This window comes from Pediculus humanus, genomic scaffold (assembly GCF_000006295.1).
Source record: "Pediculus humanus corporis 1103172108265 genomic scaffold, whole genome shotgun sequence".
NCBI lineage: Eukaryota > Metazoa > Arthropoda > Insecta > Psocodea > Pediculidae > Pediculus > Pediculus humanus.
Window position 1 is genome coordinate 11104 of NW_002987834.1, and position 17733 is coordinate 28836.

The 17733-nt window shown below is 27.5% G+C and overlaps 2 protein-coding genes across 2 annotated transcripts; one reads left to right on the plus strand and one right to left on the minus strand.

The window, feature by feature from the left end:
* Window positions 1-8754: 8754 nt before the first annotated feature.
* On the plus strand, window positions 8755-12411 carry Phum_PHUM494760 (SH2 domain-containing protein 4A, putative; the record flags this gene model as incomplete). Its single annotated transcript, XM_002430641.1, has 6 exons — window positions 8755-9086; window positions 9604-10094; window positions 10634-10754; window positions 11647-11795; window positions 11995-12192; window positions 12284-12411. The coding sequence occupies 6 exons, from the start codon at window positions 8755-8757 to the stop codon at window positions 12409-12411; spliced, it is 1419 nt and encodes a 472-aa protein (XP_002430686.1).
* Window positions 12412-13798: 1387 nt separating this feature from the next.
* On the minus strand, window positions 13799-15863 carry Phum_PHUM494770 (kkiamre, putative; the record flags this gene model as incomplete). Its single annotated transcript, XM_002430642.1, has 3 exons — window positions 13799-13827; window positions 13939-14022; window positions 14111-15863. The coding sequence occupies 3 exons, from the start codon at window positions 15861-15863 to the stop codon at window positions 13799-13801; spliced, it is 1866 nt and encodes a 621-aa protein (XP_002430687.1).
* Window positions 15864-17733: the final 1870 nt, after the last annotated feature.

Consider the following 17733-nt stretch of genomic DNA (forward strand, 5'->3'; position numbering starts at 1 on the left):
ATTATCATTATTATTATTATCATCATTATTATTATTATTATTTATTTAAAAAAAAAAAAAAATGTTAAGTAGGAAGTTGTGTGTGTGTGTGTGTGTGAGAGAATATGAAGAACCGCCTATAATTAAAAAAAAAAAATTATTAAAGGGTTGGTCTGTGGGTTTACAAAAAAAGATAAATGACGTCACAAAAAAAAATTTTTTTCATGTATACTACGGTAAAATAATATTTTACTTCGATAGTATTATTATTATTATTGTTGTTGTTTTTTGTTTCTCTTTAAAAAAAAAAAAAAAAAATTGTTAAATTAAAAAAAAAAAATGGTACGTGATCTTCAGGTACGTGATTTAATAATTTTTTTTTTTTAATAACCGCAATCGTTATTGAAGAGAAAAAAAAATCAGTGCTACCAATCGTTGAAATCAATTATTAACATTATTTATTTATTTTTTACTATTACCTTTACAAATTAAAAATAATAATAATAATAATAATAATAATAATAATGATAATAATAGGAAAAGTAAATTAAAAAGAATCAAATATGAAATCTGCTCGCGCTATTTTTTTTTCGTTCGTTTGTTTGTTCGTTTGTTTGTTTGTTTGTTGTTGTTGGTTTTAAATAGCAAGTGAAAGCAATAAAGACGGCGTTTATTATTTGCCCCTTTACATAAAAAAAAAAAAAAAATTAATTTGAGTAGTTAAAAAAACGTGATTTTTCTCGTAAATGGGAGAATGGGGGAGGCGATACATACCCGACGGTTGGGCGGGGGGTGGTTGAAACGTGGGAAAGGGGATCGAGACGATGGAAAAAAAAATTCGAACGTTTTGCAAATAATAATATTGCGTCCGCCATTTTTGTTTTTAATCTCTCGATGCCTGTATAAATATTCGCATTCGAGTTAAGAAATTAATAATTTTTTTTATTGAAAAAAAGAGTCCATTTTGTTTTTTGAGGTTAATGCCACGACGTGTGCTGATTAAGAAAAAATTTTCAGTGTGGGAGGGGAAAATAAAAAGTTACAAGACGCCATAATTTTTTTTTTTTTTAATGAAACTTTTTAACGTACCCCCCATCATCATCATCATTATTATTATTTTAACAAATGTGACGTCGTCGTCGTAATTTTTTTTTTTTTTTTTTTTTTTGTAAATCAATCGAATATGAATAAAATACAAAGCAACGAAAAGAAATTTCGTCATAGCGAAACACAAAAAAATATGCGAACGATAATAATAATAATAATAATGATAATAATAATAATATTTTTGCAGATTTTGTTTTGCACCTCTGGACACGATCGAACGATCGATCGATCGATCGATCGGGGCCATTATTATTATTATTATTATTATTTAAAATAAAATTTCATGATCTACTGGATTTCCTTGACAATATTATTATTATTATTTTTTTTTTTCCGATGTATAAGAGAGAGAGAGAGAGAGAAAAAAAATTTTTTTTGTTTTTTTTTATAAAGCAGAACATAAAAATGTTAAAGGTGTGCCTTTTGCTCCTCGTTTATAAGTGTTATTCAACTTTTACGTAATTTTGTTTGTTCGTTTGTTTGTTTGTTTGTTGGGATTTGTTTTTAATATGTCTGGAATTACTCCGGGATGGATAATATCTCTTAGTAAATTTATGGTCGGGGTCGTGTAATTATCATTTAATTTTTGCAACAACAAAAAGAGTTGTTTCGTTTGTCGTTTTTTTTTTTCTAAATTAAGTTGTTTCTCCGTGTACTTTTTTTTTCTCGAAACCCCCCCTCCCCTCCCCACTCCCCGCACTCTTTTAACAATTTTAACGACCTTTTTTTATGTTTATCTTACACATGTCGGAGAGATACATCTTTTGTTTATTAGTTTTTTTTTTTTTTTTTTTTTATCTCGAGGGTTTAACTAAAAAAAAAACTTTTAACCTTTTTATCAAGTTTTTTGTTTGTTTTTGGCGGGAAATTTAAATTTTCCTTCTGAACGTTCCTGACCTACTTTTTTTTATTTCGCAAGTTTTCGTTATATTTAATACATAATTAATTATCGTTTATTGAATTTTGGACCATGATTTAGATTTTTTTTTTTTTTTTCCATATAATTCCATCATCTTAGTTTTTCCAGTTATTTATGACGCATTTTTTTCTCAAACTATTAAATATGGCGTCGATTGTTGTTAACAAACGACAAATGCCATTCGAGAAAAAAAAAAAGTGGAATAATTTTTTCGTTTGTTTGTTTGTTTGTTTTTGTCTCCTCCTTCATCATCATTTTTTTTTTTTTCCCTCGTTTTACGTTTGTTGTTTCCCACATCATCATCATCATTATCATCATCATTATTATTACGTTTTTTTTTTTCGTTAATAAGATGAAATGAACTTTTTATGGTCATACATCTTGAAATCGACCTTCAATCGGAGTGACTAATCTTTTGTTTATCATTTTGAGTTCGATACACACGGTTGTTGGTTGTTGTTCTCGTTGTTGTTATTTCATGTTTTGATTTTGATGCAAAATAAAACCATTTTCGACGATGATTTGATTTCTTTCAATAATCTTTATGCTAATAATAATAATAATAATAATAATAATAATCGTTCGATTTAACCGTAATAATAATAATAATAATAATAAATTTAAAGTTAACATAACGAATTAATATTATCATTAACATTAAAAATAAAAAGGGAAAATTTAAAGAGTAATTTGCAAAATAATTGGGGCGTGATTTTTTTTTAACGTGATACCGGTTCGTTACAACAATAATAATAATAATAATAATAATAATGATAATAATAATAATAATAATATTTTAAACCGGTTGTTATAAGTGTTATAATTTTTTTTTTCTCTCGCTTTTAATTTAATTATTATTATTATTATTATTACGGGTTAATAAAATTTTTTTTTTTTTTTTTTGCAACTCGTCAAAACAAACAGAAAAAAATTAACAACATTGTAATTATTTACAACGTACAAACGCAAACGCAAACGCGAAAAAAAAAAATTAGTTAATAAAATATTTATTTTCTTGTTTTTGTCATCATCATCATCATCATCATCATCATCATCATCATCATTATTATTATTTTGATCTCGTTTTTTAATATTGGGGGTCAACGTGAGGAAATCGTTAGGGGTCGCAAAATAATAATAATAATAATAAATTTTATTACTCGAATATTTATTAATTTGCGCGCGAAATAAAAAAACGATGCGAGATTAAGGCCGATGATCATAATATTACTCTCTATTACCACTTTTTTTTTTTTTTCTTTTTACGTTATTTAATTTCGGTCGTGGCATTAATGACTACTACCACTACTACTACTCACTTCCTTTTTTTTAATTATTTCGAATATTTAAAACGAGGACAATTTTTATTTATTTATTTATTTAAAATATCGATTTTAATAAAATATCGTCGTAGATGATAAATTTTTTACAAATATTATTATTATTATTATTATTATTATTATTATTATCTAATCTAACGACACGAAAAATAAATAAATAAATAAATAGAAGAATAAATAGTAGAAAAATAAAAATTTATTTATTTTACACGTCTTCTGTGTCTCTTTTGTGTATATTTAATATTATTATTATTATTATTATTTTTTCACAAGGTCGTTCATCTTTATTACCTGTTTAGCTAAAAAAAAAAATTTTCCAGGTGTCGACTCCCCGAAGGGAGTTTTATTTTGTTTAAATTTTTTTTCCTGACTGAACAATTTTCAGTAATGACGTATTAAACTTGAGAAAACAAAAAGAAAGAAAATCCGCGGAAAAGTTAGTTGTAGTAATCCATTGTAAAAAAAATTTTTACAATCATAACCAAACAAGGTGGTTCGTATCCATTTTTTTTTTTCAAGGTTATAATAGATAGGTTACCTGTTTGCCTCACGACAACAACAACCACAACCACAACAACAAACGTTTCAACTTAAAAAAAAATTTATCTTAACTTTATTTGCAAATTATTTATTTATTTATTATTAGTTTTTTATTTATTTATATTAAAAAAAAATTTCGTTTTGTTTTTATTTATTGTTTAAACAAAATATGTTTTCGGGCAAACAACAACAACAAAAACATTATTTATTATTATTATTATTATTATTATTATTATTATTATTATTATTATTATTATTATTATTATTATTATTATTATTATTATTATTTTAATTAAAAGAATCATTTAATATGAAAATATTTATACGTTCGGTCACTTTGTTACGCACTCCGCCTGTTTTCTTATTAATTTTTTTTTTTTAAATTGGTTCGAGAGAACATAACGAAAAAAAAACATAAACATAAAAACATAAACTTAAAAAAGTTTACTCAAATTTATCAATGAGATGATAGGATTGTAGTAAGATCAATAAACTTGAAATAGTTGATAAAATTTTTCTTTGTTTTTTTTTTTTTTTTTTTGTAAATTTGACATTGTTTAAACATTTTTATGTTTTGTTTATTATGTTTTATTATTATTATTATTATTACTATAAAAAATATACTCTAATAATCATTTACGACGACGACGACGACGCGTTGTGTTTTTTTATGTTTAAACGCATTGCTTACCAACCGAACAACATATTAATAATAATAAATCTTTCTCTTTTCTTTATAAAACATAAAAAAAAAAAAAAACATAATGATTTTAATTTTTTAAATATGTCGACGATGTGTTATTGTTTTTCAAGGATCTTTTTTTTTTTCTCGTTATGTTTCGTTATGTTTTTTTAAACATAAAAAAAAAAAAATTCGATTTAAAATTTTTTTTATGTTTTAAACATAATTTCTTTTTTTTAGGGATTTCATCGGATAAATGTTTTGTTCTCACATTAATAATAATAGTAATAATACTTAAATCGTTAACATTTAATTATTAACATTCTCAAGTTGTTTAGTATGTTTTTTGTTTAAATACTATAATATAAATAATAATGATAATGATAATAATAATAATGATTTAACCTTCGTCGATTCGTTTATTGAATTTAAAAGGGAAGGAAAAAAATTTTTTTTTATTTTACGCGTCATTTTTTACGTCGAAAAAATTAAATTTTTTTATGATTCTAATAATAATGATAATAATGATAATGATAATAATGATTAGAGTGATGCGTTATGTGCGAGTAAACGAGAGAAAAAATAATAGTAATAATAAACGATTTGAGGATGATGGTTCTTAAGCGTTTTCGAAGATGTATGGGATTTGATAAACCGTTCGAAATAATAATAATAATGATAATAATAAAATATGGCTACGATTTAAACGTAACGGGATAAAAAAAAAAAAAAAAAAACAAATTATGTTAACGAGATGAATAGATTCTCGTGCCACTTCTTATAAGCCTACGTCGTACACGTGTGTGCGTAAACAAGCACGTTTAATCAACAAAAAAAGAAAAAAAATTTTTTTGTGTTCACCTTTTTGCAAATTTAAACGTTTTCTGACGATCGTAAAAAAATAATAATGATGATAATGATAATGATGATGATGATAACGATTCGTATGGATTGGGGGGTGGGGGGAATGCGTTTATAATTGCTGGAATGAAAAAAAGGAGAGGACGATGACGATGGCATCGCGTAGGGTAATGATGATATCATAAAAATTCGTTCCGCGAAATAATAATAATAATATTAATGTAAATTATTAATAATGAGGTGGGGAAGGGGATTATTAATGATCTAATAAGTAAATGTAATTAACCGTCGCTTATTTATTATCATTATTATTATTAAAAATAAATTATTTTATTCTCGTGCGTTTTTTGTTTTTCTTATTCGTTGTTCAAAGAGGATTTTTTTTTTTTTTTTGGAAATTTTGAATAGTTGGAAAGTTTTCACGTTTGTCGTTTGTTGTTAAGGATTCGCGTTTGTTATTTAATGAATGAATGAATGAATGAATGACTGAATGACGAAGCAAACAAAAACGGGCGGAATAATTTTTCGGACGCAAAAATGACGTTACAAAATAAATTCGATTTATTACGAAAAAAAAAAAAATTATTATTATTATTTTTTTATTACTCGAATCGCGAATTAAAAAATTACGTAATAATAATAATAATAATAATAATTCATTGTTCAGACGACCCACGAAATGCCTTTAAAAAAAAAGAAAAGCAAGAAAATTAATTCGTGATAAAAAATAACCACGTGATAGGAGAGGAAAATCCTCAGAAATAATTTATTACGGGGTCACGTAGATTTAACCTTTGACGTGGCACTAGTTTTTTTTTGTTTTGGAAAAACGATATCGTTTCCAGAAAAAAAATTTTTTTTTTGTAAAAGTAATTAAAAAAAAAAAAAGTGGCAGTAGAACGTTTGGAATTTACGTTTTTGTAGACGTAGATAATAATTAAACGAGTTAATTTAGTATAGATTTTATCCATCGCACACTTTTTCATTTTTATCTTATCTTTCCTCCTTTGATTTTATTTTTTTATTAAATAATTAAAACCATTTCCGGTTACGAACGAACGAACGAACGAACGAACGAACGAATTAACTTTTTTAATGTCTCCCGACGTAAAAATTAATAATTATTACCGCATCATTTCATACACGATTGTAATCGCCCCAAAAATTATCATCATTATCATTATCATCATTATCATCATTATCATCATCATCATCATCATCACAATTTGTCGCAAATTTATTTAATTTTTTTTTAGTGATAATTAAATATGACCGAAGAAAATTAGGTTCTTAACATAACGAAAAAAAATGGCGTCCGGTAATTTTTTAATTTTTTTTTTCGTTTGTTTTTAATCTTATAAATTATTATTATTATTATTATTATTATTATTATTATTATTATTATTATTATTATTATTATTATTATTATTATTATTATTATTTACATAATTTAAAATTATTACGTCATCGTAATAAATAATTTTAATTTTTTAAAAAAAAAATTTAAACTCGTTCGATAGTATTAGAGTTGAAATAAATAAATAATAATAATAATATTACGTAGGTTGTTGCTGACTAAAATTAATTTTTTGTTTGTTTGTTTGTTTGTTTCCAGTTTTGTTAAGTTTAGACATTTTTTATTTAGTTGTTGTTAGGTAACTAATATGAAATAATTACGTAATTATTTTATTATTTTTATCACTTTGTTATTAATTGCAAAAAAAATATTTTGGGCGGTTTTTAAAAAACGGTTTTGTTGTTTTTGTTTTGAACGAACTCGTTCCTTCCACGTTAAAATTTTATACAGAGCTGCCGCCATTTTGTTGTTTACATAACAAAAAACCTCGAATGCCGACACGTTGTTAAAGTATCGATTTTGGAGAGTTTCGTACAAAAAAAAAAAAAAAGAAACTATATTGCATTACTCTAAAGTAATTTTATAATAGTTCAAGGATTTCGTTCTTGGAATAATAATAATAATAATAATAATAATAATGATGGAGCGAACGTTTCTTTGTCAGCTTAAATTGAGATGTGAAAACATGTTGTTATTCACATCTTCTAGTTTTATGTTTTTTTTTTTTTTTAAATGCAACAAAACAAATTAATGAAAAAAAAACATAATTAAAAACATAAAATAAAAGAGTCTTGTAGGTTTTTTTTTAAAATGGCGGCTGCTAAAAAAAAAAAAATCGTTAAAAACGTGAACATAATAATTTTAAGTTTCGAATCGTTTCTAAAAAATTATTATTATTATTATTTAAAAAAGTTCAAAAGGTAAAAAGTTTAAGGGAAAAAATTTTCTCCTTTCTTTTATTCTATTTATTACGGGTTCAATAAATTTTATTAAACTATTATTATTATTAATAAATCGAGGTCAATTACGAAATTAAATAATTTTTATTAAAAAAAAAAAAAAAATTTTTTTTGTAGTGAGATGCGAATTTACTTGACAGAAACAAAAACAAAATCATTTTGATAAAAGTGATAAAAGATTAAATTTAATTAATGTTGACAATTAAATTTGCGATTGTACATAATAATAATAATAATAATTACGTAATAATTTTTAATTATTATTATTATTATTATTATTTATAAAAGTGAAACGACTTGTTTAACTTGCGGCAAGCGACGAATTGTTTGTCGACAATTAAAAAAAAAAAAAATCTGATTTTTTTAAAGGTAGTAGGATGATTGTGGGGGAGGGGAGGAAGGAAAAGGGGACGGTAGTGGGGAGGGCCACGGGGAGGGTCACGTGGGGTCATGACGATTAAATGACCCGTCGGTACAAACAAACAAACAAAAAAAAATATTTTTTTGGAGTTGATAAGTGAAATCACACACACGTGCACACGTACGCGATTTTTTTCCTCGTTTATTTCGCTTCCGTGATTTGTTTAAACAATTGAACGTCTTCGTCTCTCTTATAAACAATTAATTAATTAATTGAAAAACAAAGAAATAATAATAATAATAATAATAATAATTTTTGTTTATAAATTTATCGTTTTTTAAATTTTAATTCCGTAACGTTGTGTAGTGAGAATTGTAATATTTGGGGGAGGGGGAAGGGGCGTTGATTGTAATTATGCTTACGTCATAACGTATCGTTTAAAATAAATTTTTTATTATTTAATACGTTTCGTACCTGATTCTGCAAATCGTGTTGTAAAGGTTCGACCAGATTTTTGTAAAACGTGATGTAGAATAAAATCTTTGTAAATTATGTCAAAATGTCTTAAACCTTTTGGAAGGTGTGTGCGTGTGCGTCGGAGTCAGTCGCCAAACGATAATTTTTTTTTTTTTTTTTCAGGTACATCAAAATGTTGCAACAAATTCTACGAGATCTTTACATAGATCCGGAATTGCTCGCTGAATTGGGTGAGGATCAAAAGCAAACATTATTTTGTAAAATGAGAGAAGAACAAGTGAGAAGGTGGAAAATATGGGATAGCGAACAAGAAAAATTAGAGAGATTAAAAGGTCCCAAACCTGAAAGGAAAACAAAAGTGAGTTTTTTAAAAGGTTCCGACGGAGAACCTTGGACTTGGGTTATGGGAGAACATCCGGATGATAAATCAATCGAACAAATACTTGAAGAAGAAGCGAGAGAAAAAGCGAGGAAATTGGCTGAAAAAGAAGCCAAAGAATTCAGGTACGTTATTATTATTATTATCCGTAACGTAAAAATTTACCACGATCTATATAACAACAACAAACAATTTGTTCGATAAAATTTTCACGTTTGATTTATATATAATAATAATAATAATAATAATGATTCGCCATTAAGTAAATCGAAGGTTACGGTTTTTTAAATTTAAATTATTATTATTATTATTTCAATATAAAAAATAATAATAATAATAATATTTTTTGTTTTCGTGAGAGCATCATCAATTAGTTTCGCTCATCGATCAAATCTTGTATACCAACGTTTTAATTTAAAAAAATTTTTTTTTTTTTTTTGTTAAGTTGGCATCATTTTTTTTTTTTGTAATTCGGGTTATACGAATCCACGTTTATGGGAGTTCATTTAACCGTGAAATCCTTGAAAAAAAAAAAATTTAATCCCTTCCTGGAATTTCGTTTTTTTTTATTGGCGGCACTGAAGATTTGGCGCCAACATTGTGATGACGACGACGTGTCATTTGTCATTTTTTTATGCGTAGGAAAAGCGTCGAAGCGGGTTTAAACGAAATATTAGATCTTAATCAAAAGAAAATACAAAAAACGGTTGAAGCGGAACTCAACGAAATATTAGACATGAATCAAAAACAAATACAACAATTGGAAGCCGCGGGAAAAACCTTAAACAGACTGAAAGATAAAACGATGATGACAATTCTACCACCGGAAACAGATGATTCCTCCGATATTTATTGCACCGTCGACGATCTTAGAAAAAAATTAAATTCATCTAAACCAAATTTCGAAATACAAAAATACAACGGAAATAATAATAATAATAATAATAGTGGAAAATTGAATAACGTTCCGCAATATAGAAATAAAGTTGCTGCCACGGTTGCACAATGGGAAAAAAGAGTTTTGGAAGAAAGAGCTAGTCAAATATTTAACAAATTACAAAGGAAACAATTGCAAGTTGTAAAAGAAGCAGAAGACGCGGAAAAAAGACAGGAAATACTATGGAGAGAACAGGGTAAGAAAATTTTTTTAAAAATTAATTTACATTTATTTACTCTATGACGTGAAAAACCCCAACAAACAAAAAAACGAGAAATTTTTTTTTTTTCTTCTTCTACACCCAAATTCTTGTTAATTAATATAATTACTCAAACGATTTTACAAAAAATTCCGCCATTTTGTTTTTTTTTTTTTTTTTTATTTACTCTATGATATTTAACGGATGTTTTCGTTAGGAAAAATTTTAAAAGAAAATTTTTTTTTTTTTGTTTTTTCGTTTTATATTTAAAAATAATCATTTCAATTTTTTTTTTCTTTTTTTTTTTTTTTTTTTTAATATTAACAAACAACAATAAAATAATAATTAATTTAAAAACAAACAACAATCGATCGATCGATCGATCGATTGATCGACAATCGAAATTTTTCGATAAAATTTTTGTTTGTTTGTTTGTATCGTTTTTTATTTTTGTTCAATCGTTCGTTCGTTTGTTTTTAAATTTTTTTGTTTTTTTTTTTTTTTTTTTTTTTACTCCCCCTTTACCCCCTTTTTAGAAAAAAAAGCCAAAGAAGCTGAACAACAAATTCGTGAAATAGCGAGGAGAGCACGAGAAGAACATAAAAGAACATCTTGTTGCGAAATTGACGTCGAAACGGAAACAAATCAAATAAAAAGGTAAAAAATCATTTTCTTTCAAAATATTATTACAACCTTGGAAAAACATAATTTTTTTTTTTTTTTTCATAACTTATTAGTTATGAAAATTCCAATCACAGCGTTATCATCATCATCATCATCATCATCATCATCATCATGATCGACGTGAATAAAAAAAAAATTCCCTCGCTTTTTTTTTCTAGAATGTTTTCATTACCATCATCATCATCGTAATATTTTTTTCGGGGTCATAATTTTCAGGTAGATGGAATTAAAGATTGAGAGACAAACGTTACGTCTCTCTCTCTCTCTCTTTCTCTTCCTCTTCCTCTCTTTCTCTCTCTGTTTCTCCTTCTCGTTACGGTCCATTTCGAAACATTTGTTTGTTGTTTTCTTCTTATTTTTGTGTACTTTTTCCTTTTCTTTTCTAATCTGAAATCAAAAGACAATTTTTTTTTTTAATCGAATCAACAACCTTTCTCCTCCCTCTCTCTCTCTCTCTCTCTTTCTCTCTCTTTTTCATTTACGCAACGAATATTTTCAAGGAAAAAATAAAAAGTAATATATCGCGATCGACCTTGGTATTTACGTTAGAAGATGATATTTGATGTCTTCTATTAATATTATTATTATTATTATTATTATTATTATTTACTTATTTACGAGAGAAAAGGAAAAAAGAGAGAGAGACAGATAGAGAGAGAGGGAGAGAGAGAGAGACAGATAGAGAGAGAGGGAGAGAGAGAGAGAAAACATTGGGAATATCGGAAAAGAACATAGGTTAAGGGAAACAATCGGTTGTTAGGAGGTTTTTTCCTTTGTTTTAACGCGAAATCGTCTCGTATTAATAATAATAATAATAATAATAATAATAATAATAATAATAATAATAATGATATTGTTTTTTCAGAACGAGTACGAAAGAACCCGTCGTTTCCATGTCTGTCGGTGTCATAAAACCAAGATCGAGAGAAGCAATAACGGAATGGTTTCAAACGGTCGAAGTGGAACGAAAAGCAGGGATAGATGATAAAAATCATGTCGCTCCCTGGTTTCACGGTAAAATAATTCAAATTTGTTCAGGAAGTTATCAATAACATGATGATAACATGATGAAATGATAATGATAATAAAATTACAAAATCCGACCGTTTGACGACATTTTAAAAAATTTTTTTTCGTTATTGTTTGTCAATCAAAGTCGACGTGTGCGTTCGTGTTGGGTTTATGTACGATGACGTCATATTTTTCTTTTCAGGTTTGATATCGCGACAGGAAGCGGAAAATTTATTATCGGATAAACCCGTCGGAAGTTTTCTAGTACGAGTTTCGGAAAAAATAAGCGGTTACGCCATAAGTTACAGGGATTCGGATCGTTGCAAACATTATCTTATTGATTCGTCAAATGGTCATTATCAATTTTTAGGTTCTAATCAAATGACTCACAAAACTTTAGGTACGCGTGATAGTGATTGATAACGATGGTGACGGTGATGATGATGATGATGATTATTGATTTAAAAAATTTTTTTTTCTCTTATCATCAGGTGAATTGATTACCTTTCACGAAACACAAGCGATCACAGCTTTGGGCGGCGAATTGTTAAGGATCCCCTGTCGGATCTCTTGTATTCCTGACATTTTCCGAGGATTAACGATTTACGCTGCCAGGTAACCTAAAAAAATCCCAAAAAAAAAAAAAAAAAAAAATTTTAAAAAGGAGAAGGATGGAAAACGTAAAAACATGAAAAAAATTACGCGACATTTTATGCGTGTTGCCATCTATAATAAATCGATCGATCGATTTAAATCCCAAGACTTTTATTTTTATTATCATTATCATTTTTTTTTTAAAATTAAGTAATAATAATAATAATAAATCAGTGAGCCAATTAAATTTTTTTAAAATAAAGTAAAAAATTCTGCTGTTGCTGTTGTTTGTAAATTTTTAATTTTAAATAATAATTAAACAAAAAATAATATTAAAAAATTCCAATTATTATTATCATTATTATTATTATTATTATTACCGTTATTATTATTATTATTATCCGTTCGTTGCGTTGCGTTTTATTATTTATTTATTTTTGAACGCCGACCATCACGAAAATCGTGAAAGTCGAATTAAAATGGGTCGAGTTTATTTCGGGACGCAGATAATTACGCGCGTACAAAAAACAAATCACTTGCACTTTATATAAATGTCATTAGGGTGATGCAAACAACAAACAAACAAGCAGACAAACGAACAAACACGTGAGCGCGTATTTCGAACGGGGGGGGGGGGGAAATCGATGATGACGTAATAAAACGAAAACTTTTTTTTTTCATTTTAATTTTTATTTAGATTTTTTCTCATAAATATTTTTTAAAAACTATAATAATAATAATAATAATTACAATAATAGTATAAATAATAATAATAATGATAATGATAAAGTTTTTTTTTTTTTTTTATTCCGTCGTCTCATTCTCGGGAAAAAAATTTTCTTTTTTTTAAATTCGGGAAAAATTTTCTTTTTTTTTTTTTTTTTTTTATTCGTTTTGAATTTCGGAAGTCCACGAACTGCAATGGGCAACATTTTTGCACGTCTTTAAATAAACAAAAAAAACATAATTAAATAATAATGATAATAATAGTTGTAATAATAATAATAATAATGAATGACAACAGTGAAAATAATTAAAAATCATACCGGAAGTAAAAACATTATTTAATTACGTTAGGAAAAAATACTTTAAATTGCTCCCATTATTATTATTATTAATTAAATAATATTAATTATTATTATTATTGTTAGTAATTGGAGTAGGTTTTAAGCAGGAGGGAGGGGGAAGAGAGAGAGTGAAGGAAAACGTGTAAAAATTTATGCGTTAAACGTTTGAAAAATCGAAAAAAAAAATAAATAAAAAAAAAGAAAATTTTATCGCGAATGATAAAAAAAAAAAAGCGCGCGTAAAATGATGACGTAACAAGATGGAGAAGAAGATGAAGAAGAGGAAGAGGAAGAGGAAGAAGATCACATAACTTGATGATGATAATTGAAGTTGATTTTGATGACTCAGAAGGTGGACGAGTTGAATTTATTCTCTGGAAATTGAAATTAAAAAAAAAAATTCTGGGAATGAATGAATGGATGAATGAAGAAGAAGAATGGGGGGAGGGGAGGGGTGGAATGGATTAAGAAGATATTTAAAATACTTACCGGTGATATGAATGCATCACCCGGATTGAGCGAAAGAGTGGTAAGTTTTTTCTTTGAATTTTTCAACGGACTACTCGTTGCTGCAAGAAAAAAAAAATTTTTTTTCATAGAGTAAATAAAAAAGAAAATTTCCGTTACGGAATTTTCTTTTTTTTTTGTTTTCATTACCTCCGGGAACGTTGGGTAGTGAAAAATTACTCTTGTTTTTCTTCCATTGTAAACCTTCTCTCGATTGATTTCTTCTGCAGTTCCACGATAATGGCGTCGTAGGCTCACCTAAATTACTTAAAACCGACGTGTCCAAAAAAATACCACCCGGAGGACGATCAAGTCTTTTTATCAGTTGAGTTCTCGGTGCAAACGGAAGTAAATTCGGATTTATACCGGTTTGTAACGTTTTCGTGACGTATAAAGAATCCCGACCGGATGTCGTAGAATTCATGGGTGATCTTTTCGTTCTGTCACTTCCGAAACTCAGAGTGTTTAAACTTGTGGGTAAAATTTGAAAATTACTTTGATTCGACGTGTTTGTTAAATATTCGTTATTTCTACCGGGTGTTTGCATACTCTGTGAAAAACTTTGAAGGGATTGAAAAGGTTCGGGAGATGATGGATTTATATCGATTAATATTTCTCTTGCCGACGTTTCTTCCGGTTGATTCGAATCACCGTAAGAACTTTGAAAAATTCGATTTTCGCTTTCTTCCTCTTCCTCTTCCTCCTCTTCTTCCTCCTCCTCACCTTCTTCCATGGTATCGCTGAGTTTTCTACGCGTGCTCGTACTTCTATTAACTTCCACGGATTGTCTTCTGCTATCGTTCGTCGTACCGTTTTCACTTAACAATGTTATTTTCCATTTCGGCGGTTCGATAAAACTATTTTTTCTCACTGATAATTTTCTCGTTTCACTATCTCTCAAACTCGAATCCCTACTTTTTCTAGCTCCCGAACCTAACAAAATGGCGGATTGATATTTTCTAAGTAAGGGATTACATTGAAATTCTTCCATTATTCTCTGTCTCAATTCTGGTAAAAATCTTTCGGAAAAATTATCTTTCACGATGAATTGATGTTTTAATAATTCAGAACTTGTCGGACGTAATTGAGGATCCATTTTAAGACAAGACGTGAGAAAATCCAGGGCGGATGATGGCCAAGATGAAAATAATTTACTCAAAGGTTTGCAACCTTCATCCGTTGGTTTTTTCAAACCTTTAAAAATTGGATTTTTCGACACGAGCTGTTGATGTTTCGTCGACAATTTTCCCATTATTTTCATTATTTGAAATAATTGATCAATGTCGGAATCACCGGGGAAAAGTGGATCACCCGACATCATTTCGGCAAACAAACAACCGATTGCCCATATATCAACTTCTTTACCGTATTTTGTATCCCCGACTAATAATTCCGGGGCTCTGTACCATCTTGTCGCAACATAATCCGTGTAAACTTCACCGTTTGTCGACAACATTCTAGCAAAACCGAAATCGCATAATTTAATGACGCCCGATGATGACACGAGTACGTTTTCCGGTTTAACATCTCTATGAATTATGTGATTTTTATGACAGAAATCCACGGCTCGTATTATTTGAAAAATATGTTCGCGACTTTTTTCCTCACCCAAACCTCCGTCTACTGCTTCGAGTTCGTCAAGTATCGTGTGGTCCATATATTCGAAAACTAAATAAAATCTTTTTTTCCTTCTGAAAACTTCGATCATGTTTACTAAATTTTCGTGTCTCAATTTTTTCAACATTCTTATTTCTCTCAGCGCCATTTTTCGTACCGTCATATCCTCTTCCGTTTCTATAAATTTTTTTATCGCTACCAATTGTCCTGTTTCACGATGACGACATTTCATAACAAGTCCGTATGACCCCTCACCCACTACTCCAATGTTTTCATACTTTTCCATCGGCAAATTTTCATCTCTTACTCTACCGGATTTATCATGATTTTCATCATCCTATAAAAAAAAAAAAAAAAACAAATCATTAGTGTTTGTGTGTGTGTCCGTACGAACGTGTCCGAACGCTCCGGTCAAAGGTCAATGTTACCTCCCCAAAAAGGTCAATGTAAATAATTTTATTTTTTTATTCATAAATTTTCTTTTTTTTCTTTCTTTCTTTCTTTCTTTCTTTTCTTGCACGCAAACGATTATTTAAATGTTTATAACAAACAAAAAAATATATAAACAATAACAATCACGAATAATAATGATAATAATCATAATAATAATAATAATAATAATAAATTTTTTTTTTTTTAAGGAAAAATTAAAATAAAAATTGAAAAAAAGAAAATTTTTTTTTTTTTTTTTTAAACTGGAAATTTATGCGATTTGAAACAAACAAACGTTTGTGTTTATTAGGGTCCGATTGAAAAAATCTGGAGATGCTGGAAATGCTGGAGACTCCAGAAAAATATTATTATTATTTTTTTAATCGTTAATTTTTGTTTTTCCAAAAATAAAAAAAAATCCTGTCGCAAGAAGTCACGAAATTTGTTTGTTTTTTTTTTTTTGATTTATAAATAATTCACGAACGATTGTTTCCAGTTTGGAAAAAAGAATTAAACGGAAACGGAAGTTAGTTTTCTCTTAACGATAATATTTTTTTTTTTAAATTCCAGGTTTTAAATTTCCAAAAAAAAAAAAAAAAGTTTCATTAAATAAAATTTTTTTTTTAAATAATCATCTAAGCGCGTCGTTTGTTTGTTTTTTCAAGCAGGGGGTTGGACGGGGGGGGGGAAACTCGAGTAAAAGTAATAAAATTAAAAAAAAATAAGAAGGGATATGATTAAATAAAAAAAAAAGACGAAGGGAAGGGAGCAGGCACGCAATAGATTTTCATTTTGAAATAATCAAAAAAAAAAAAAAAAAGTTTTTATTCCCTTCGTTCGGATTTCGATTTTACTTAAAAATTTCTTTTCCTTTTTTTTTCCTCTTTCCTCCTACGCCCTCCCCTCATCTTCCCTTTTCTCCCCCCTTTGGAAAATCATTTGTTCTGGGGGGAAAAAAGTAAATAAATAAATTATGAACGATTTAATTCTTCCCCTACCCTCTTAAAAATGATAATATTACAAAAAAATAAACATTTAAAATTATTATTATCTATTTAATTAATGAGAATACTCCCCGGATAATTAATTAATTATTATTATTATTATTATTATTTTATCCAGGGTTGTTTGTTTTCATCCCCTCTCCCTTACCCTCCCTCTCCCATCCCATTTTTTGTATTTATGAAATTTATCGTGACGACTGACCTAATAAGTTTTTTTTTAATTTTGTTTTTAAAATTGTAATTATTATTATTATTATTATTATTATTATTATTATTATTATTATTATTATTGTTGTTGTTGTTGTTGTTGTTGTTGTTGTTGTTGTTTGTTGTTATTGTTTGTTGTTGTTGTTATTTGTTGTTGTTGTTGAAAAACATGATGAAAACGTAAGGAAGAAAAAATTTTTTGAACGACATTTTTTTTTTTTTTGTAACGGAAATGAAACTGAAGAATTTTTTTTTTTTTTAGGTGCTGGAAAAAAATAAAAAATTTTCCTTCCCCTTCTCCTGCTCCCAACCCCCTACTCCCCCCCGATAATAATAAAGATAATAATGATGATAAATCTCGGGTTTAAATGTAATTAAGTTTGACACTTCAAAAAAATAATAAAAAACTTTACGTGTAACACGAAAAATTTATTTAAAAAAAAAAAAAAAAATTTTTTTTTTTTATGTTAACGAAATGACCTCGTCAATGAACTTCGTAACCTTTCACCTTTC